The sequence below is a fragment of the Bombyx mandarina genome, chromosome 26, assembly GCF_030267445.1.
Source record: "Bombyx mandarina strain Sakado chromosome 26, ASM3026744v2".
Classification (NCBI taxonomy): domain Eukaryota; kingdom Metazoa; phylum Arthropoda; class Insecta; order Lepidoptera; family Bombycidae; genus Bombyx; species Bombyx mandarina.
This window is the reverse complement of record NC_143232.1, coordinates 7,673,277-7,695,961: the sequence shown is the minus strand read 5'-3', so window position 1 is coordinate 7,695,961 and position 22,685 is coordinate 7,673,277. Positions and strand designations below refer to the sequence as shown.

General features: G+C 37.4%; 2 protein-coding genes across 3 annotated transcripts; one reads left to right on the top strand and one right to left on the bottom strand.

Annotated features, from left to right (window-relative positions):
* The first annotated feature begins 1,282 nt into the window (after nt 1-1,282).
* LOC114241533 (retinol dehydrogenase 14) lies at nt 1,283-16,980 on the top strand. 2 transcript variants are annotated; one of them, XM_028172389.2, is made up of 3 exons: nt 1,283-1,362; nt 13,720-14,013; nt 15,274-16,980. In XM_028172389.2, exons 2-3 carry the CDS (start codon nt 13,722-13,724, stop codon nt 16,002-16,004), a joined length of 1,023 nt encoding a protein of 340 aa, XP_028028190.2. In that variant the 5' UTR covers nt 1,283-1,362; nt 13,720-13,721; the 3' UTR covers nt 16,005-16,980. The 2 variants fall into 2 exon arrangements, with proteins under 2 accessions (XP_028028190.2, XP_089594927.1); XM_089738801.1 differs by lacking the exon at nt 1,283-1,362 and adding an exon at nt 6,414-6,467.
* Nucleotides 16,972-21,897, bottom strand: LOC114241496 (uncharacterized). The gene is made up of 2 exons (XM_028172337.2): nt 20,532-21,897; nt 16,972-19,304 (listed from the first exon to the last, which is right to left on the bottom strand). The coding sequence occupies exons 1-2, from the start codon at nt 21,720-21,722 to the stop codon at nt 18,111-18,113; spliced, it is 2,385 nt and encodes a 794-aa protein (XP_028028138.2). The 5' UTR covers nt 21,723-21,897; the 3' UTR covers nt 16,972-18,110.
* Nucleotides 21,898-22,685: the final 788 nt, after the last annotated feature.

Genomic DNA, 22,685 nt, shown 5'->3' with positions numbered 1-22,685 from the left:
TTATAACTAAATAACCTTAAATTAACTTAAATACATTAAAAATGTTAGATAAATAGGTGTTTTTGGAAGATGTCGACATATCGGAGCTAAAAACCACATGCTGTACATAGCGGTTGTTTGAGTAACATAGAAAGGGCTGACAAAACATGACTTTTGCGGTTCTTTGAAAATCTCAACGCTACGTTCGAATCACAGAGCGCAGAGTAAGGTTATGTCGAGAGAAATTTTAGAAACGCTCGTCACTTGATATAGGTATACGACTTTTCGTTTGATTATGTCACTAAGTTGGTCCTATTCATTTATGGACACAGTAAATACGGTTCAGTAAGTCAGTAGGTACTGGAAAAATACACCTCCGAAATTCGTACAAATAGTAGAAAACAGATTAAATATATTGATATTGTTATGCCGGTCATTACCTCTTCTATATTTTATTTTTATTGAAGGAATTTGTAAATTTTCAGAAACCGCAAATTGATAAAACTTAATCAATTTGTCTATAGCAAATAAAGAGTTGCATGATTTATTAATTTACTATTTTCTGTGTTTAGTTATATAATTAAATGCCTCAGCTTTAACAACATATAAGTTTAGGCGCATCCGCTACAAGATGTCGCTAGTTTCCCTACAAAAAAAAATGTCTGAAAGTATCGCGGTTTCAGGGCCCTGATGCCGGTGCCAGTATCGCCATCTGTCGTCAAATGACAGAAATGGATATGAATGCCGCCCAAACTATGAGAAGCGTTCAACAAGTGTAATGGCAGTACGGGTAACGCCATCTGTTGTCATATAGGGCAAACGGATATCGAATTGACCTGAATTGATCACCCGAAGCGAAGCGAAAGAAGTGAATTGTTATATTGCTATTTCTTAAGTGTCGTAATAATTACATCTAATTTTAATTTGTACTTCGGTGAAAGTTTTTCTTTATCCCGAGCCCCGACACGTAACAATGCCTACAAAGTCATTGGATATTAGCACGAGTATGTATCTCCACAAGGTCTTCTTCTGCCCTAAGAAAGTTATGCGTTATATATAAAGAACGAGACAGCCGTTTCTAATGTAGTAAAGTTTTTGACCTGATGTCTGAAGGCGGATCCTGTTCACATCATATCTATATTCTCTCAATATCAGGTGAGTAGCGAACTCGACTGTACTCTAATCTCCGATACAAATTACTAACGCCTTTGATTCAGATTCAGATTAAACCCGCTGTATTAAATTTATACTGTGTCATTTTATTTTATTACTGAAGCTGTGCGTTTGCCTAACAATAGGACAGTATCACACGGTTCTCTCTTAGTTGTGCACGCTCGCGGTGTTTTAGTGAAAACTTAAAAAAACTTGAGTCTCGTGAATCAGGTAATTAAAAAAAAACCATTTCTAATTTTTAATTACACAATTACAATTTATATTTGGTTTGATAAATTTTGCAGAAGACTGTTTTAAAAAAAAATATAGTTTTATTTTTTTATTGCTTAGAATTTAAACGATAAGTGAAAATTTATCACGAAATTAGGCAAAATATAATTAACTAGAATATTAAATGGCTAGTGATGCATACATACAACAAGAATGTCAGATCAAAGACGCTTAAAATTATCTTCTCATTCAATACACATAACCGTGACATTTCCTATTCAAAAACTAACTATAAACAATTTAAGCCTTTTTAACAATTTAAGTATGTATATTCACAAAAGAAAACACGCTATATTATAATATGTATTTTCCCTTTTTTCGTGACTCGTAAACATTTAAGAAAAGTACATTTTATTTTTACAGTTTAATCTCGCGCTTATTTATTGTCATTAGAATATTTCCGAACATAATCTCTTTATTTCTTCTGTGCGTGTGTTTGTCACTAAACTCCTTCTAAACGGCTGGACCGATTTGAATGAATTTCTTTGTATGCGTTTGGGTGGCGCCCTGGATGGTTTAAATTCACAAATCAGCCTGGCAGATGACGCTGCAGTCGGTATCTAGGTTATTTGTCTTTCCTAGAAATAATTAATTTGGCAAAACAATGTTTGCCGGGTCAGCTAGTATCTTAGGTTTATTCGACTGTACGTGTGTATGTCACTGAACTCCTCCTGAGCGGCTGGACCGATTTGAATGAATTTCTTTGTATGCGTTTGGGTGGCGCCCTGGATGCTTTAGATTCACAAATCAGCCTGGCAGATGACGCTGCAGTCGGTATCTATGTTATTTGTCTTTCCTAGAAATAATTATTATGTCAAAACAATGTTTGCCAGGTCAGCTAGTATCTTAGGTTTATTCTACTGTACGTGTGTATGTCACTGAACTCCTCCTGAGCGGCTGGACCGATTTGAATTTTTTTTTTTGTATGCGTTTCGGTGGCACCCTGGATGGTTTAGATTCACAAATCAGCCCGGCAGATAGCACTGCCGTCGGTATCTAGTTTATTTATCTGTACTGCAATTAAACGGCTGGGCCGATTTGTATGATTTTTGTGGTATGCATTCATTCATTCATTTCAATCATTTTGTGTATGCAGGACAACGTCTGTCCCGGTCACATTTCTCGCCGAACCTGTCGCTTGCGACGAAGGGCTCGACGAGTAAATTAACCCATAGACACAGGCCACTGAATTTCTCGCCGGATCTTCTCACTGGGTCGCGTTTCCGATCCGGTGGTAGAATCTGCGAAGCGCTGCTCTTGCTAGGGTTCGTGTTAGCAACATCGTTAGGTTTGAACACCGTGAGCTCACCTACTAGTTAAGGTTACGCTGATATGGTCACTCTAGATCGTTATGTTAACTGACCGAATTAATTAGTTGTATATCAGAATTGTAAGTGTAAGTGATAAAAAAGCATATCTTCTCAATGCTTGATTCGATCTTTTTTTATTGCCTTTGTATGCAGACGAGCATACGGCCCACCTGATGGTAAATGGTTACCGTTGCTCACGGACGTCAGCAATGCCAGGGGCAGAGCCAAGCCGCCGCCTACCAAATAGCCTAGATCATATGAACATCCACAAGAACTTCGCTGAGCATGTGTACTTTTGAACATGTGTACTTTTTTCCCCCTTTCTATTTGATTGTAGCCTAAGAGGCTATTCCAGCTTCGCGCAGACGGATAGGTAAGCTCATGGGCTCAACCTAAGAGAATTTGCTGACACCATCCCTGGCAAGAGCAGTGCTTCGCAGAATCTACCATTGTGACAGAATCGCGACCCACTGAGAAAATCCGGTGAGAAACTCAGTGGGCTTTGTATATGGGACATGTGTATACAGCTTAACCGCCGTTTATATAACGGATTTTCTCAAACATACATACAATCCACTAAAATTCCAATTTAGGACCTATTTTGCGTAATTAATAGTCGTAGGACCTCTTCTGAGTCCGCGCGGGTAGGTACCACCACCCTGCCTATTTCTGCCGTGAAGCAGTAATGCGTTTCGGCTTGAAGGGTGGGGCAGCCGTTGTAACTATACTTGAGACCTTAGAACTTATATCTCAAGGTGGGTGGCGCATTTACGTTGTGGATGTCTATGGGCTCCAGTAACCACTTAACACCAGGTGGGCTGTGAGCTCGTCCACCCATCTAAGCAATAAAAAATATATATTGTTAGTTATGTTGAGATTTCGATCTTATATCTCAAGGCGGGTAGCGGCACTTACGCCGTAATGTCTATGGACTGGAAGAAGACCCAGAGGCAGTAGTCAATTGCGCGGGTCGGACCAGATACGCACCACTTTCAATACTTCAGTCCACGTTGCTATCCACACAGCCGAGGATAGGCAGGAATGGCGCCATGGCGATAATACAGGAGAAAGTTTTTAGAGGAGGCCATGACCCTCAGCATTGAGGATTATTGACATAAGGAGGAGGAGATACCATCAGAGAAGGGGAGGGGAGAGACACCAGATAGGCCGGGAGTTCACTATATCATCTATATCTTTAAACAATGCAAATTAAATCCCGGACATGTTTATACTTAAATACCTTTCATTACACTGTATTTCAAATTTTTACTTTAGAGAAATACACCTGCTTCATATTTATTAATGGGCTCTGATTTTAAATTATTTGCCTCGCTCATACATAGGCCGCTGTGAAAGCGTGAAGCGTTAAGTAATTAAATTAATAAAGAGAAGATCTTCCACAATCACTGAGGTACAAGAACAATTAATTAAAATCATAAGATAATCTTAACGGTCGAGTTTTAATTGAGAAAGTATTTAATTAGATCAAACTTTTAATGAGATGGATACGTTATACTTATGTAGATACTTTTAATTGGCTTGTGGCGGGTAGCCATCGTAGAATACAAGATATTTGACGGATGCTTGAATCTCACTCACGAAATTTTCAAGATTAATTTGCATTATATAGCTTTTTTTTTTTTTTTGTTGCTTAGCTGTGTGGACGAGCTCACAGCCCACCTGATGTTAAGTGGTTACTGGAGCCCATAGACATCTACAACGTAAATGCGCCACACACCTTGAGATATAGTTCTAAGGTCTCAGTATAGTCACAACGGCTGCCCCACCCTTCAAACCGAAACGCATTACTGCTTCACGGCAGAAATAGGCGGGGCGGTGGTACCTACCTGTGCGGACTCACAAGAGGTCCTACCACCAGTAATTACGCAAATTATAATTTTGCGGGTTTCATTTTTATTACACGATGTTATTCCTTCACCGTGGAAGTCAATCGTGAACATTTGTTGAGTACGTATTTCATTAGAAAAATTGGTACCCGCCTGCGGGATTCGAACACCGGTGCATCGCTTCAACACGAATGCACCGGACGTCTTATCCGTTAGGCCACGACGACCACAAAGCTACAAATTCCGAACAACATTCAGACCTGGCTGGTGAAGGAATAACACCGTGTAACAAAAATCGAACCCGCAAAATTATAATTTGCGTAATTACTGCCGTAAAGCAGTAATGCGTTTCGGTTTGAAGGGTGGGGCAGTCGTTGTACTGTTAAAACTGAGACCTTAGAACTCATATCTCAATGTAGGTGGTGGCATTCACGTTGTAGATGTATATGGGTTCCGGTAACCATTTAACTTATCATCTGGGCCGTAAGCTCGTTCACCCACCTAAGCAATAAAAAAGTGGAAAGTCCTGCGACTGTAACTTTACACAGCACAGAGCAAACTTCGCGTGAGGTACTGATTCTATATCAAAACCGGCGCAGTGGCATTCCTAAGAACCAACATCTTCCCTTTACTATATAAAAATAGCTCGATTTGAATCTCTGGTTCTACGGAGACTACTCTGAAGAATTGTTTAAGCAATAATTACTGCCACACTGCCCGCCATCAGAACAGAATTAATTTAAGCATTATATTCAAGTTGACTGCGTTTTAAGTGATCTTTTACCAAAGTGTCGTCCAGCTATGGGATGAACTTCCTCTTTTCTTAAACGCTATAACATATTGTCCTTCTTCAAACCAGGTTTCTAGAGTCCTCTGCCGTAGACAGCGGCTCGCTTGTGTCGGGCATTGCTCGCGTCCATAATAGACATCATCATTATCCTGCCCTTCTCCCAGTCACCTAGGGTCGGCGCAACATGTTTTCTCCTTCCATACTCCTCTATTATATATCATTTCTTCCTCCCCTCTTACCCATATCGTCTTTCACGAAATCCATCCATTTCTTCTTAGGTCTACCTCTTCCTCTATATCCTTCCACATTCATAGTTAACATTTTCTTACCAACCTCATTTTCATTTCGTCTCATCACATGTCCATACCATCCCAAGCGCGCACTTCTCAGCTTCTCTGTCACAGGTGCCACTTTCAGACTTCCTCTAACATATTCATTCCGTATTCTATCGATTCTCGTTATTCCACACATCCATCGCAACATTCGCATCTCTGCTGCATGCAATCGCCTTTCATCCAATAATAGACATGGCCAGTAATTTTTCAGGTTAATTATCACGATTTGCTGGCGTTTTTATTTCTGCCGTGAAGCAGTAATGCGTTTCGGTTTGAAGGGTGGGGCAGCCGTTGTAACTATACTTGAGACCCTAGAACTATATGTCAAGGCGGGTGGCGCATTTACGTTGTAGATGTCTATGGGCTCCAGTAACCACTTAACACCAGGTGGGCTGTGACCTCGTCCACACATCTAAGCAATAAAAAATAAATTAAAAAAAAACATGTCGTTTGAATAATTAACTTGAAATATATTTATTGTAAATTTGGTGTGAGAATTTCAATTGCTACAGCAATATTATCACACAATAGATGAATAGCAATCACAATATTTTGAAAACTACAAGGTTTGGGTTTGTAGCAGTTTCTCTATTAAAATTAATTGTTAAAATATGATCTTGGCGACCTTTGCGTCGAGTTCAAAACGAGGAGTAAAAAATTAAGCAGAATTAACTAGGTACGAATAAAGATTTAATCTTGCATTTGCAAACGCACTGCAGTCGGTAGCGACGTGGCTACCGTAATTATACGTTTTGTGATTAATGTAAGTTTTTCTGTTGTATTTTATCTTAACATTCATATCGTCTTGTACTAAGCAAAGGGCATAAAAGCACGCTCACAATTAAACTATCTTAATTTGAATTAGAAGCAGTTGTATTTACAACTTCGTTTTTTTTTAAAGATTAAGCATGATATTTAATTTTACTTTGTTTTAATTATTCACGCTAGAAGGTCAATCGAGTTCTGTGTTTAGGAAATGTACGATCATTTCATATATTACGGATTTAGTGATCTCATTATCTTAGGTTGGAAGAAGAGTTTGATTTGTGGTAAGGCACATACTGTATCTGCACGTGCAGATAGTAATCTCCTGCCGATTCTTGCAACGAATCGGTCGCGTTAGGGTTAGAGGAGTGAGAAAAAAAAGTTTAAAAAAACTATTAAAATACACTAAACTTTTTTTACAATAAAATCATTTTTTCTTACACTATTTTTATTTCAAATTTATTTTAATTTTATTCTTTAAATCATATTATTTAAATTAATTCAATTTTATTTCAAAATTAAAATTTATTTTCCATTTGTTTAGTTGGATTTTCTATAAAAGCGTATTTTGTTAGTTTTTTAAACTATTATTTATTTGTAATTTTTTATTTGAATTTCAATTTTTTCCATTTTTTTTTTTTAATTATTTTTTAAATATTAAATTGTCATCGGTCCTTATTAAGTAGGTATACCAAATTTCGAGTTAATCCGACGTTTTGAAGGGGGTCAAAATCATGTTCAAAGATTCCGTTACATACTAACATACAGGGTGGCCCATAAGTCCTTTGAAAAGTAAAATTTGAATAAAACGAACAGGGCGCGCGTGAGCGGTGCAGGGGAAGCGGGGGGAGTAACTTCGGTTTCTGGGAATTTAGTCGTGATGGAGCGTTTTACCGGAGCGGACCGTGCGTTTTGTGTGCGCGAGTTTTATAAAAACGACAATTCGGCAACCGTTGCGCGGCGTAAATTTCGAGAACACAAAGGTTTACACAACTTTGACGACACTCCAACTCTTCAAACGATTAAGAACTGGGTTGCTAAGTTCGAGGAGACCGGTTCGACGTTAGATAAACCGCGGTTGGGTCGCCCAAGGACGTCACGTACGGAACAAAACATAGACACAGTGACACAGTCTATTCGCGAAAATCCGACACAGTCAACTCGTAAGCGCGCCAGAGCATTAAACGTATCCAGGACATCGTTACAACGTATTTTGAAGAAAGATTTACATATGCACCCTTACAAAATTCAGTTGGTTCAAGAATTAAAGGAAACTGACGGTATTCAAAGACAAAATTATGCGAATGAAATGTTGAATCGGTTTACTTCCTTCAATAACATAATGTTCTCTGACGAGGCTCATTTCCATCTTAACGGGCATGTTAGTAAACAAAATTGCCGCTATTGGAGCCCCATCAATCCAAAACTTAAGCATCAGAAGCCCTTACATAGTCCGAAAGTGACTGTTTGGGCCGCTATGTCAGCCCATGGTATCCTAGGGCCTTACTTCTTTGAGGATGGCAGAGGGCGCGCAGTTACTGTTACGTCGGAGCGATATGTGGCTATGATCGAAGAGTTTTTCATACCAGAATTGCAAAACTTTTCAGGCTTTAATGCCAGGACGTGGTTTCAACAGGACGGGGCCACTTCTCACACCTCTAACACTGCTATGCCCGTTATCCGTCAACTTTTTCCTGGCAAAGTTATCTCTAAGAGAGGAGACATTTCCTGGCCTCCACGTAGTCCAGATCTGACCCCGATGGATTTTTTTTTGTGGGGCTACCTTAAGGCTAAAGTATACGACACAAACCCGCGGTCAATTGAGGCCCTAAATGAAAACATCCGCAGAAAAATGACAAGCATTTCAGCAGTGACGTGCCGCGCAGTCATCGACAATTTTAGACGTCGTTTGCAAGAGTGCCGTGATCGCAACGGATTACATTTAGGAGATGTTATTTTCAAAAAATAATTCCCGTTTTTTAAGCTTTTTATGTAAATAAAAATTTAATTCATAATGTAATTAGTTTTATTTTAATAATTTTTTTTTCATATCAAAGGACTTATGGGCCACCCTGTACATACGTCTGAAGCTAATAAAAGCGTATTAAAAAAGATTCTGGCGCTCGTGAAGATTCTGCCGCTCTGAAGAAAGAAAAAGAAATCACACCAGCCCATTACATGCATTCCAGCAAACTTATCATGCCTAAGAAGGCAGGGAGCATACGCCCAGGAAGAAGGGCACTCACCGACCACCGATGCGCGCCGTAAAGGGACGCGAGGACCCGACATGTCTAGAAGAGTGGAACAGCCTAAATATCCGAATTAAGCACTTTGTGAAGGCGCCACGACATGAGAACCCTCTTGTCGTGGCCGCTAGAAACTACATACCCGATCCTGTAGACCGAATGGTAAACAGTCGACGTCGCCCAAAACACGTCATTACGGATCCTCCCGATCCATTAACGGTGCTTTTAGGTACCACAAGCAACGGTCACCGCCGTCATCGAACCCGGCGCTTGCGACGAAGGGCTTGACGAGCGAATTAACCCATAGACACAGCCCACTAAGTTTCTCGCCGGATTTTCTCTGTGGGTTGCGTTTCCGATCCGGTGGTAGATTCTGCGAAGCACTGCTCTTGCTAGGGTCAGTGTTAGCATCACTCCGGTTTGAGCCACGTAAGCTCTTAGCTACTAACTAAGGTAGAAAAATAAAACGAATTAAACTGATTTTACAAACTCTAGTGGTGTCTCAAGGCAGCCGCATGACCCAAGAGCTCGATCGATCACCTATAGTACTAAAAATGTTAAGTAACTTTTCAATTACAAACTTACTAAAGTCAATGGCGCTGATTATAATGCGACCTAAAAACATTCTCGAGGTCGTCTTCCATACAAAATCAATTATTTCGTAATTATACACAAAACACATTTAGCAACGCGAATGTAGGTACATGCGTTGTTACTTCTTTGTCGGAGTTCTTATCTATCATAATGATGTAGAAATCCAACTAAATAGGACGGACTTTACGCTACGAACGGTGCTTCGTTGATTTAAATTTACTAGAGGTCCCGCAGTAGTCGAAATTCGACTATAATTAATTGGAATTGTAAGTTTGTACACTATTATGATTGTATTTTATACTTCTATAATCACAAATTTCGCCAAGGGTACACTATAATAAAATATTATTAAATACTAACAAACAGTATTTAATCTATTCTCAATTTGACAACAGACGTCAAGAACAAAAGTTTGACAATAAATGGTATGGATGCGTGTGTGCGTCAAATACATGGTATGTAGTGTGTGTAATGTTTTCTTTATTAATTTAATGTATCTTTTACGCATTATTTTAAAAAAATATTAGCATTGTGCACTTCTTCTCTATATTCTCTGTAAGTGTGGAAAATTTCATACTCCTCCGTCCGCGCAATTTTCGTAAAAAGGGATACAAAGTTTTTGCTTCACGTATTAATATATAGATTTCATTACAATGTGTTAGTTCATTCGCTAAGGAGAGGAAGCAACTTGAGCAACATAATATGTTCATTGCGATATGAAAACTGTACCTAAGTCCTAATTTTTCTTAATAAGTACGTAATTTAGAAAAGTTCCTTTTTTTATTGCTCAAATGGGTGGACGAGCTCACAGCCCACCTGGTGTTAAGTGGTTACTTGAGCCCATAGACATCTACAAACTTAAATGCGCCACCCACCTTGAGATATAAGTTCTAAGGTCTCAAGTATAGTTACAACGGTTGCCCCACCTTTCAAACCGAAACGCATTACTGCTTCACGGCAGAAATAGGCAGGATGGTGGTACTTACCCGTGCGGACTCACAAGATGTCATACTACTAGAGATATATGTCCTAACACCATTAATATGCCATACAATATATAACACATACTAACATTTACAATGTGCCTGCCACACATATTTCAACTAGCATATCAAACTTGTAATAGGTTTTTTATTAGATTTGATGCAACAAATGCATTTATGCATGCAATGCATTTGACCTCATCAACCGTAACTAAACTGTTTCATTATTCACTAATTGACACCATTCTAATAACCAGTTCTAATGAATACGAACATTAGTGAGTTATAAGTGAATACATACTTGGGACTTGTGAAGACAATTGTTACCCTATTTGGTAGGCTGTATAATATATTATTGTTAATGAGTATTATAATGTTTTGAGACCATGGAAGTCTTTAAGTAAAATTATAATATACTAGCGACCCGCCCTCGCTTCGCTTCGGAAACATTAAAACACACATGAAACCAAAAAAATAAAAAAAATAAAAAATAAAAAAAAGTAGCCTATGTTCATCAGGGACAATGTCGGCTTCTAATGGAAAAATAATTTTTCAAATCGGTCCAGTAGTTTCGGAGCCTATTCGAAACAAACAAACAAACAAATCTTTCCTCTTTATAATAGGGTAAGTCCGGGGTAGTTGGCCATAGTTTTTTCTAAGCTCTGTCTAAAATCAAATACTTATGTTTTTTTAATTATATTTATTTGTCATTAAACTTTGAAGAATCAACTATGATATTTTAAACAAAAAAGTAACAATTTCTAAGGAGATCACCTTATTAATTGAAGTTTTCCTTAAATCACAATTGGCCATCTCTTCCAAGGTATCCAGGTGTGATAGCCATAGTATTAAAGGTAAAATGGCCATAGCTTAATTCTAGACTTATAATTACTTTTTGGTCTTATTTTCTACTTTCAAGTCTTGTTTTCTCCTCTTCGTCACAACTGGAGCACGTCGTTTTAAATTCAGTGTAGTGTTTGTGAACTTAATACTGACACACTGTACATTGAAGCCACTCTTCGATGAGAGGTGTTTCGTAGTAATTTTCACCACCACGCCCAAGACAATTATCCTTTTCGAGTCTCTTTCTTTTCTCATTCTTATCTGACAGTATTTTTAATAGAATATCGTCACTATTCTCAGATAGTCTTCAAATGGCTTTTCTTTTTATACATTGAACAGTCCTTTTATTGTATATTTTCCTTCTTTGTTTTGACATATATTATTACTTTCTTTTTCTAGTTTACATGTGTTCTTTCGAAGTCAAAGGTGTTTCAATTTGCTTTGCTCATTTAAGCACTTGAATCAGTTTTTCTGGACTAGGTGATATATCCTGTAGAATTCGAGATGGCAGTATAATCTGGATCCTTACTGAACGAAGCCTCTTTCGGAGTACTCGGGTGTGAAACATTAGACATCGTGGCAGTTTTAACGCAGGATTTTGTAAACACGATTATGAGGCATCTAAAACAAATAATAAAATACATTAATACTTTGCAGAAAACATCATTTCTGTAACATGGCACTATGGCCATAATATACCGACTGCACTTGGCCATCTCTCCTTTTTTTCCGGGAGAGATAGCCACAACAAAGACTAAAACAAGCCATGACACGAAACAAACCATTTTGAGATTTTAAAGTAGCACTGTTTGTATACTTTGCATCAAATACAAATATCACCATAATTTAAAGAAACTGATACTACAATTATGTAAAACATAAAACATCAAATAAATATTTACAATAGTCGAAACAAAAAACAAAGGATTTACTTACTTTTTATGCTTTTTTCGTCAAATATTTTATCGCACTGTTGCCCTCACGCACGACGCGCAGAAAACTAAACGTTAATCAGTGGCATTTAATGAACGGTACCTTGAAATATTTCGATAGGCCATCTCTCCCATATGGCCATCTACCCCGGACTTACCCTATTAGTATAGACGTACTAATCGGTTTTAAAACTAATTATGCCACATTACAGTTCACAAGTAAATTAAATCGATGCCTCCAATGAACACTGCTCTAACTCAAAATTTTGAAATTTGCGTTTTCCACACAAATCGCTTCACTATTTTAAAAGTATTACAAATTCATTATTGATGGGGTTCGAAGCAAGAGTAAATCAGTTAGTTACACAAGAAAAAACCATAAATATATCTGCAATAATAAAGATTTTTTCAACTTTCTTCATTTAAACGAATTTAGAGTTAGAGTAGTGTTCATTGGAGGCATCGAAATTAAAATTAAAAAGATTAAAAAAATGCAAATGATTTCCCGCCAAAAAGCGCTTCTCTGTGTTATCTGTATTCTGTCTGTCATCTGTCGCAGTTACTAGCGTAGAATCTTTTATCTGCAATACTTGTACCTACTTTTTTTTCCCTGCCTACTCTGAGAGCCTTGAGAGGCTATTTCAGCGTAACCTTAACTAGTGGGTGAGCTCACGGGGCTCAAAGCTGACGACGTTGCTAACACGAACCCTAGCAAGAGCCGTGATTCCCAGAATCTACCACCGGATCGGAAACGCGACCAGTGAGTCATCTTCTCAGTAAGAAGGTCCGGCGAGAAACTCAGTGGGCTGTGCCTGAGGGTTAATTTACTCGTCGAGCCCTTCGTCGCAACGGGTTCGACGAGAACGATGACCGGTGCTTGAGGTACCTAAAAGTACCGTTAGTGGATCGGGAGGATCCGAAATTACGTGTTTGGGGCGACGTCGACTGCTTTCCATTCTGTCCGCAGGATCGGGAACGTAGTTACCGGCGGCCACGATGAGAGGGTTCTTACGACGTGCCGCTTTATCGAAGTGAGCTTGTGCGCTTCCCTTTCTTAACGACTTTTAGTTGTTTAATATTGTTTATACAATAGTAAACCCTAACTTCGTTTGCTATTAAGTAGTTAGAGGCCGTAAATCGCCACCAGACGTATCTCAAGGTGGCGGTACGTCATTCCACTTTCTCAATTGAATAACCCCTGACTCACTCTTCAAACTAGAACACATTACTGCTTCGCGACATAAATAGGCAAAAGTGTCGTACCTATGCGTGAGGTTTCACAATACAGGGAGTATACAAATACAAATACAAAATACTTTATTTTCAAAAGCGAGTTAAAATAATACAATGATTGGATTCTCCTTTTAAGCGTGCAAGCCTGTGCTAGGAGACTCCGCTCTTCCATAAAAACACGTTATATACTTTATATACTACAATATTACAAGTTATATACTACAATATTACTATTTATATATAACAAATGTGTGCGTGTGTGTGTGTGCGTGCACGCGTGTGCGTGTGTGTGTGTGTGTGTGTGTGTGCATGTGTGTGTGTGTGTGCGTTTATTTGTATACCAGTAAATAACGAATACCTCAATTTTCCCGGACAGCTTTACAACAATTATATTCCTGAATCCATTTATTTCTTTTCAGACATGATTGTCGCGGAATTCTGGAAAGTGAGTTACCTTTGGTGGCTCCTCCCGGCTCTCATCATAGCTGGCCTGATCGCCATACTAGGTCTCGTTGGTGTACTCTTCGCCTTACATCTGTACGTTAAGTGGACTTGTGGTATTTACAACGGGAAAACCAAAATGGACGGAAAGACGGTAATAGTTACAGGATGCACTAGCGGAATAGGAAAGGAAACCGCCAGGGAATTGGCTCAGAGAGGCGCTCGAGTCATAATGGCCTGCAGGAATATGGACGCCGCTGAGAAAGTCAAAGGTAATTTTTTTTTTTCTAATTTAACAAATGCATCTTTTTACGAAACTAGTTGGCCAACACATATCCATAAATACATACTTAATACAGATTGTTTTGAAGAACGAAATGAACGATTAATATCTTACATTTATTTATCGATTAAGTATTTTTCAAACAACCGTTGTATTGCAACTTTTTAATGTAATACTTAAATACAACTAAAAGCAAAAAAATATTGCAATCCTTCTTCGTGGTTCATTAGGAACAGCTGTAAGATGTACCTATTAACTTACTGAGACTACAATTATTTATATTTCCGTGTAGTCGTCGTGGCCTAAAGGATAAGACGTCCGGTGCATTCGTGTGTAGCGATGCACCGGTGTTCGAATCCCGCAGGTGGGTACCAATTTTTCTAATAAAATAAGTACTCAACAAATGTTCACGATTGACTTCCACGGTGAAGGAATAACATCGTGTATTAAAAATCAAACCCGCAAAATCATAATTTGCGTAATCACTGGTGGTAGGACCTCTTGGGAGTCCGCACGGGTAGGTACCACCACCCCGCCTATTTCCGCCGTGAAGCAGTAATGCGTTTCTGTTCGAAGGGTGGGGTAGCCATTGTAACTATACTCAGACCTTAGAACTTATATCTCGAGGTGATTGGCGCGTTTACGTTGTAGATGTCTATGGGCTCCAGTAATCACTTAACACCAGGTGGGCTGTGAGCTTGTCCACGTATCTAAGCAATAATTTTTTTTTAAATTAATTTGCTAAATAACCTATTTTTTGCGGCTTCGGAAATGCAATAATTACGTCATTTTAAGTACATACCTGTACCATTTTTGTGGATCGACGCATCACGCATATTTCAATGTTTATTTAAACATAATAGACAAAAATTAAACAATTGTATTTAAACTGAATCAACGTTATACACAAATTAAGCAATTAATATATGTACATACTTAATCGGACTATAAATTTTACGTGGCTTGCTTTTTGGCGGGCTTTTTGTCAATTCTACAGACTATAACATTCTGTGTAGTGAACGCTGCAGTAGCTTTGGCCGTTTTCCAATTACAGCACAAGAGCGCATTATGCGGCATAATGCTCAACTAAGCTTCAGCATAATTCGGCATTGTGCGTCACTGAGTCGCATTATGCTCTGTAATTGGAAAACTACCATTAAGTAATGGTTAATTACGGCCTTTACCTACAATCCGGCACACCACTACAAAACATTTTTTTTTATTGTAATTTAATTTGTAATTGTTTCAGCTGAAATCATCGAAACAACTAGAAACACCAAAATAGAAGTCAAGAAACTCGATCTCAGTTCATTCGCGTCTATCAGAGAATTCGCTAAAGACATCAACAAAACAGAAGCACGTCTGGATGTCCTTGTGCACAACGCAGGATACGCCGAAACATTTAAAAAGAACACAACAGTTGACAACCTCGAAATGACTATGGCCACAAACCATTACGGTCCCTTTTTACTCACACATCTGCTGATAGATTTATTGAAGAAAACCGCGCCCTCGAGAATCGTTATTGTAGCATCCTCTTTATACAGACTCGCTTCGTTTGACTTAAACAAACCGAACCCTGTCGATTCAATTCCAGGATATCTGTACTACGCTTCCAAAGAAGCGAATATTCTGTTCACAAAAGAATTGGCCCGGAGACTGGAAGGTACTGGGGTTACAGCTAACTGTCTGCACCCTGGACTAATCGATACAGGCATCTGGAGATCAGTCCCGGCACCATTAAGTTGGGGCTTAAACTTGATTAACAAATGTTTCTTTAAGACTCCAGAGCAGGGTTGCCAGACTACAATAATGCTAGCAGTTGATGAAAGTTTAGAGAAAGTGAACGGAAAATACTTTTCTGACTGTCAGGAGAGTTCGGTGTCTCAATCAGCTAGTGACATGGCAAAAGCTAGGAAATTATGGGAGATATCTGAGAAAATAGTTAATCTTGAGGAGACTGACCCAAGAATTTTGTAATACAGCTTTACGAGTTCAAATATAAATACCTAATTATAAGGGTCTTTATGGCAACCCTCTACTGACTACGCTATTTGTAAAGCCAATTTAATATGGCAATGTCAATTTATACTGCCTTAATAAAATTAAAAAAAAAACATTATATAATCATTAAGTCTTATAACCATGATATACAACCTGTTACAAAATACCCCGTAAAAATATTATTAATTATCAAAGCCAAAAATTTTCTCAACCCTAGTAAACCGTCATGCCAGGGAACCATAATATTATTTAACAGAAAGGCCTACATACCTATTTTACCTAATAATTGTCTACTTTATTGTTTTTCAATTTTTGTTCATAACTTTTTGCTACCTCAGTACAAGACGTGATTGTCATTATACTCAACTAGGTACTGGATTCAAAAAATGTCAAGTTTGAAAAAAAATGTTAATTTCAAATCTTCTAATCGATATCTTACAACTGTTTTTAGTAGAAATGTAAGTACATTCTGCGTGCGTAGTTTACTCTTTAATTTTACTGAAATAGGGTTTGCACATCAGTGAAAATAATTATTTATTTTTTATTTTTTTGGGGTATGTATGTTATACAGCGTTACTACGGTTCTTAAATATTGTGAATGGACTCGTTATAAGGCCCGATTTAACCTACTTCCTGCTTTACGGATAGTTTTGTAACACCCTGTAAAATTCTAAAGTTACAGAATAATATGATTCTAAGAAAATGTACGTACATTTCTACAACAGTATAGATTTTTCTTTTTAAAAATTTAATTTCCATAATTGTGCCCAAAGGTTAAGACAAGTCGACGAGAGAAACATTAATATGTATACATAAAAGCGATTCTTCCATTCTGATCCTGATCATCCTGATGTGAAGTCCAGATATATTATACTATGATATATACTATAATACTCTTACTTTATTAGTAATAAAAAAGTTATCGTTATAATAAAAACTCTTGTTTTATGTATAGTGTAGTTTTATTTTCAATATTATAAACTTGAGGAATTAAATACTTTTTAAATAACAACTTTTATAACCTAGCTGAGGCAGTGCTTTTAGACAATATACATTCTAATTAGTGTTATATTATAAATAATAAAACTATTAATAAGCTGTTACCGATATTAATTTCATGTTTTGTAACACAGACAGGACCGTTGGGAGTTCAAATCAAAATCTATCATTTCTCATTCACATAAATTAACATATTTTACAGATGGTTAATAGTTATTTATCAAATATTTATTTTATCCAGGGTAAAAAAATCAATTCCGAAAATAGTTATTAGAAATCGTTCTCTGATACTGTGGTACTAACCACTAAGTAGAAAACTTACAAATCGTATGTAATGAAGTAACCCATCCCGTTAACCCCATGTAAGTCATCGGTGACCTACGGGCACAATAAAGTAATTATGTCTATTTCTCTCTTCGATATTATTACTAAGGCGCCGGAATATCTAGTAGGCTCTGGGAATGACGAATCCGAAGATACAATAACAAACAAAAGAAGGCAAAGTTAGGCAATCCAGACACTTAATAACAGATATTGAAATGATTACTTCAGTGCGCCGCGTAGGGCACCGGTGACCTACATGGCACTCAACGTGTTAAGCTGCGGGCGTGCGAAAGAGATGCAAAATGTTACAAACACACACCCACACTTCTATATACCCATTTATAAATGGGTAATATGAAATTTTAGGTTGCTTTACGTCCAATTTGCGATGCTGACAATCAATTTCATTGTGATAAAATGTTCTTACATATATAGTCTATACTAATATATATATCTACAGTGATTTTGACGATGTTCCGTTATAACTACTGAACCGTGCATCCGATTGACTTGAAATTTGGTATCCATGTAGAATATACATGTACTTAATGGGTAGGCTAATATTTATATGAGTGTTGGACTCCCTACACCAGTTGCGGGGGCGTTAATGATAAGAATCTTTGTGGGGGTGAGAAATAATAATATTAATTTTAAATGCCCAGCGAAGCGGAGGGCTACAGTTAGTAATATACAAAATGAGCGGCTTCACATAATATGAATTGCACAAAAAAACGTTTTCATGTAACAACTGTACAATAATCAATCTACCAACTCAAATTGATCTAGAAACGTGTGGTCGACGCCCAGCGCCGTGCCCAAGCTCTCGCGCGGTTTCTTCCTCACTTTCTCATCCATTTCGAAGCATATTTCGTCTAAATAATCATTTGTATCGGTTGCAATTCCACTCGAACTTGGACTCAACAGATCGGGCAATAAGACTCTATTTGCTGCGAAAACATCAACATTTACCAAATTTACATTCTCCTTCTCTTCGACTATCGTTTTAAATTCATCCGAATCATTTCTCTGCGTTGGCAACACGCTCGCGCGTACTTTCTTGAATCTGTTTATGATTTTTTCCAACGAACTAGTTTTCCTAATGGGTTGAACTGTATTCTTTGGTGTGACTTTAGGCTGATCTACTTGATGAATCAATTTAAAGTCTTCTTCTGGATCACTTCCTACATCTTTAAGGACCTCATTGACTCTTCTTTCAGCTTCAATACTGATGACTGGTAGACTAGGAGCCTCTATATTTCTAGATAATTCGACCGGTGGTGTGTTACAGCTGTTGTTGTCTAGTGCTGCTATACCAGACACTTCTAGAAGACTATCTTCTCTCATAATCGATAGTTTCCTGCCGCCTTTCGGGAGTGATTTCTTCTCTCTATTCTCAAATAGATTAGGAGATGAGTGACTTCTAAATAAAGAACTACATTCGGTAGGCGTATTGGATTCATTAAACAAGGCACCCTTTTTTATGTTTACCTCGAGCCTGTCGTGTTTAAACCTGTGCTTTTTGGAGCTTGTGCTCTTTTTAGTTGATAATAATCTCATTATTTGTTGTTTCGTGAAACCGGTTGAACATTCAGCAATGGTTTCGTTGATTTTGTGAGCCTGAGACACGAGAGAAACGTTGTGGAAGTTTTGAGTTGTGTTCGGATTATCGTATGCACTGATTCGACACGATATTATGCTTCTCAGAAAGTCGTCTTTAGGTGGATGGTGGAAGGGCGTGACCAAGAGTGACCGAGGCTGATACTTCGTAAGCGATATACTGTTTCTTCTGTTCAAATTGAACTGGTGTTTGCTAATGCTAATCGGCGTGAATGAGTTAAAGAATATTTCTTGCTGTAATTCCCGTCTACACTTCAAATCTGATAGATTAGGTATTGGCGGGACTTCTAAATGTTTCTTCGTCTTTATGGACTGGCTATATAAAAGCGGTGAGGGCTGTAAAAGGAAATTTATTTATTAAGACAAAAGGCAGGTCAGAATTTGTTTATAATGCTTTAGATGGGCAAAATTAGGCTCATGTGCAACCTAATATTCAGTTGTTGTTATGTTTATTAGATAGCTACATACACCGCAATAACATTATATTTAATGATTTTTACAATTTTGTAAACAATAAAATAAAAAAACAAACTTATTATAGTGATTATCCTTAGTTTAAAGGCTTTACTGATTATTTACACAAAGCCATCAAAAATATTTTGAGTTCTCTTACTAATTAGCCAGCTTTTAAAAGCGATTTATTTATTTATTGCATAGGTGGTGTTAACCTGGTGCTAAGTGGCTACTGGAGCCCATAGACATCTACAACGTAAATGCCGCCACCCACCTTGAGATATGAGTTCTAAGGTCTCAGTTACAAAGGCTGCCCAACCCTTCGAACCGAAACGGATTACTGCTTCACTGGAGAAATAGACAGGGTAGTGGTACCTACTCGTGTGGACTCACAAGAGATCCTACCACCAGTAATTACGCAAATTGTAATTTTGCGGGTTTTTATTACGGTATTTTACTATTATTGCACGATGATATTCCTTCACCGAGGAAGTCAATCGTAAACAAATTTTGTTAAGTACATATTTCATTACAAAATTTTGTACCCGCCTACGGGATTTGAACCTTGTTGCATCCCTAGGTACGAATGCAATGAACGTCTTAAGGCCACAATGACTTGTTAATAAGCCATTATTAAGCTGTATTGTATTAACCTTATCCATAATATTTTTATTATTTTATTGAGTGTATGGGTGAACACGCTCACAGCTCACTTGGTGTAAAGTGGTTGCTGAGCCCATACATTTGACAATGTAAATGCCACCACCCACCTTGAAACAAGAGTACAAAGTTCAAAAGTACCAGGACTAAGCGAGATCAAAAGAGTTGTCAGATTTAGCATTTTAGATTTTTGCATAGATATCTTAGCAAAGATCATCTAAGTTGTAGATATAATTAAAATTACTTTTTAATCTTGAATAATTTTAAATACTGTGCTGAGGTAGAGCGAGTTAGTTAGAATGGTATTTAGCACAATATTTGAATTTAGTCCTTTGTAACTCCAAAAAACTGTAAATTATTCGAAATGTCAGAAATAATACATTATATTCACAATATAAAATGCAAGATTTAGTATTAGTAGCTAATAAATCTATATCTAGTTAAAATTACCTGCAATCTTGCCTCCGTATTTGCCACCCTCTCAATCAGTAGTTTCATATTCATAACCAGCTCATTAAAATTTATTCTTCCATTATCCAAATATTCATTAAACTTATATATATCATCACCGATATCTATGTTTTTCAATATAAAACACATAGCTACAAGGAAGCCTCGTATTAAATTTGGAAAGTTCAATCTTTCCTCTTTTATAATATTTTTTAATATGTATTTCTGTTCACAGTTCACTTGTTCTTGTAGCTCCTTCGTACAAATAAAGTCTGTTCTCGGATTGTATTCAATAATATAGGTATTTTTATCAGCTTCACCTAAATGCCTCGATATTAAGGCTTTGGAAATTTCTTGCGTGCTCCTACAAGTGTCTAATAGGGGTGTTACCTTTTCATTCCATTTTTGTTCAATGTTATCTATTTCTTTATCTAAATGAATAAGCCACTGGTCAAAAACTGAAGATGATGTTTTAACATTTTTTATTTGTAGTAATTCCATTTTTGTACTGTCATCAAATTGTCTTGAATTTATATAGCCATCGACAATATCATTGATATATCTCTCAGCATTACTCTTTTGTAGTGTTTCCTCTATTTCTTTGATTTTATTCAATAATAACCCTGCTATCCTCTCCATAGTATTCCTCTTGAGGATATAATTGGAAAATTTGTTCATCATGACTTCAGCAGCCATGGTGACCTCTTGAACAAAACCTTTATAATTTAATTTGTACTTATTTGTAATCTCATAATACAGCTTCTTTTGTCGATCTTTCATTCTGGTCGATAAGACCTTTTGTACGGCGAGTTGGGACAGTTGGAAGATCAGCATTGTGACTTTGTAACATCCAGGGTTTACCAAGTATGAGGACATTACAGGAGTAAGAAGACCCTTGGTGCTGTAGTCGGAGATGAAGTTCGCCAGCTCGTTCCTGTACAATCTCTCCGTTTTTGTATCATACAAAGGCCAGGGTAGCGCCGCGGAAGCTTGAACGTCAATAATCGACACCAAATAGTGAGAAACATGATTGAAGACGTTCTGTGTCGGCTTTTCCAAAGCGTTATCGCGAAAAATCTGCTTCAGTAACTCTCCAGACATCGGATGTAACTTGCTTAATAAACCAATATTGAGAATGGTTTCTTTTTTCAGTGCGAACACTAGATCTCTTTGCATTGCAATCGTTGTCATAATTACAAAATTTTGTTATAACACCAATTACATAATTTGAACTTTTACTCTTGATTATTGAACGGGTTTTTTAATCCTTAACATTGTTAAAAGCTAGACTGTTTTACATTCATTTTTAAAAATTAAACAAGATTAACCTTAGTTTGTACACAAATTTCAAATTGAAATGTCAAGATTTTCCGTTGAATGTTGTTGCCTCAATTTTTTAAATGGCTGGGATAAATGGCAACCGAGTATCCTTCCACAACGTGTGAAAAAAAATTTTTTTAAGAATATAATGAGTTGTATAAAACAGGACGATTAAAGCAAATAGTGAACATGTTTTCTTAATTGTTTTATCCTACAACTAGGTATTTTGAATTTACAAATATTAAATCATGATTGTAGATGATGTCATTGTAGGACAATTATTAATACAGTAAAAAGTTTACTTTTTTTTTCCCCACCTAAGCTGATAGCCTTGAGAGGCTATTTCAGCGTAACCGTGGCTAGTGGGTGAGCTCACGGGGCTCAAACCTGATGACGTTGCTAACACGAACCCTAGCAAGAGCCGTGCCTCGCAGAATCTACCACCGGATCGGAAACGCGACCCACTGAGAAGATCCGGCGAGAAACTTGGTGGGCTGTGTCTGTGGGTTAATTTACTCGTCGAGACCTTCGTCGCAAGCGCCGGTTTCGACGAGAACGGTGATCGGTGCTTGAAGTACCTAAAAGCACCGTTAGTGGATCGGGAGGATCCGAGATGACGTGTTAAAAAGTTTACATGGAACGAGTTTATGTATGCAAATACGATTCGAAAAAAATAACTATAAAAAAAAAAACCCTTGTGGCACTCGAGGACTGCCGCGGTAAAGCTATTGCATATCAACTTATGCAATTATAATTATTAAACAATAATAATTTAATATTAAAACAATAATAAAATAAGACCACGCTATATTTATAAACATTATCGCAAGCAAA

Excerpts from the sequence above, each read along its gene's own strand:
- LOC114241533 (XM_028172389.2), top strand. The coding sequence starts at position 13,722 with ATGATTGTCGCGGAATTCTGGAAAGTGAGTTACCTTTGGTGGCTCCTC. Across the intron at positions 14,014-15,273 it reads CGCCGCTGAGAAAGTCAAAG|CTGAAATCATCGAAACAACT; the intron begins GTAATTTTTTTT and ends TAATTGTTTCAG.
- LOC114241496 (XM_028172337.2), bottom strand. The coding sequence starts at position 21,722 with ATGACAACGATTGCAATGCAAAGAGATCTAGTGTTCGCACTGAAAAAA. Across the intron at positions 19,305-20,531 it reads ATACGGAGGCAAGATTGCAG|CCCTCACCGCTTTTATATAG; the intron begins GTAATTTTAACT and ends TTCCTTTTACAG.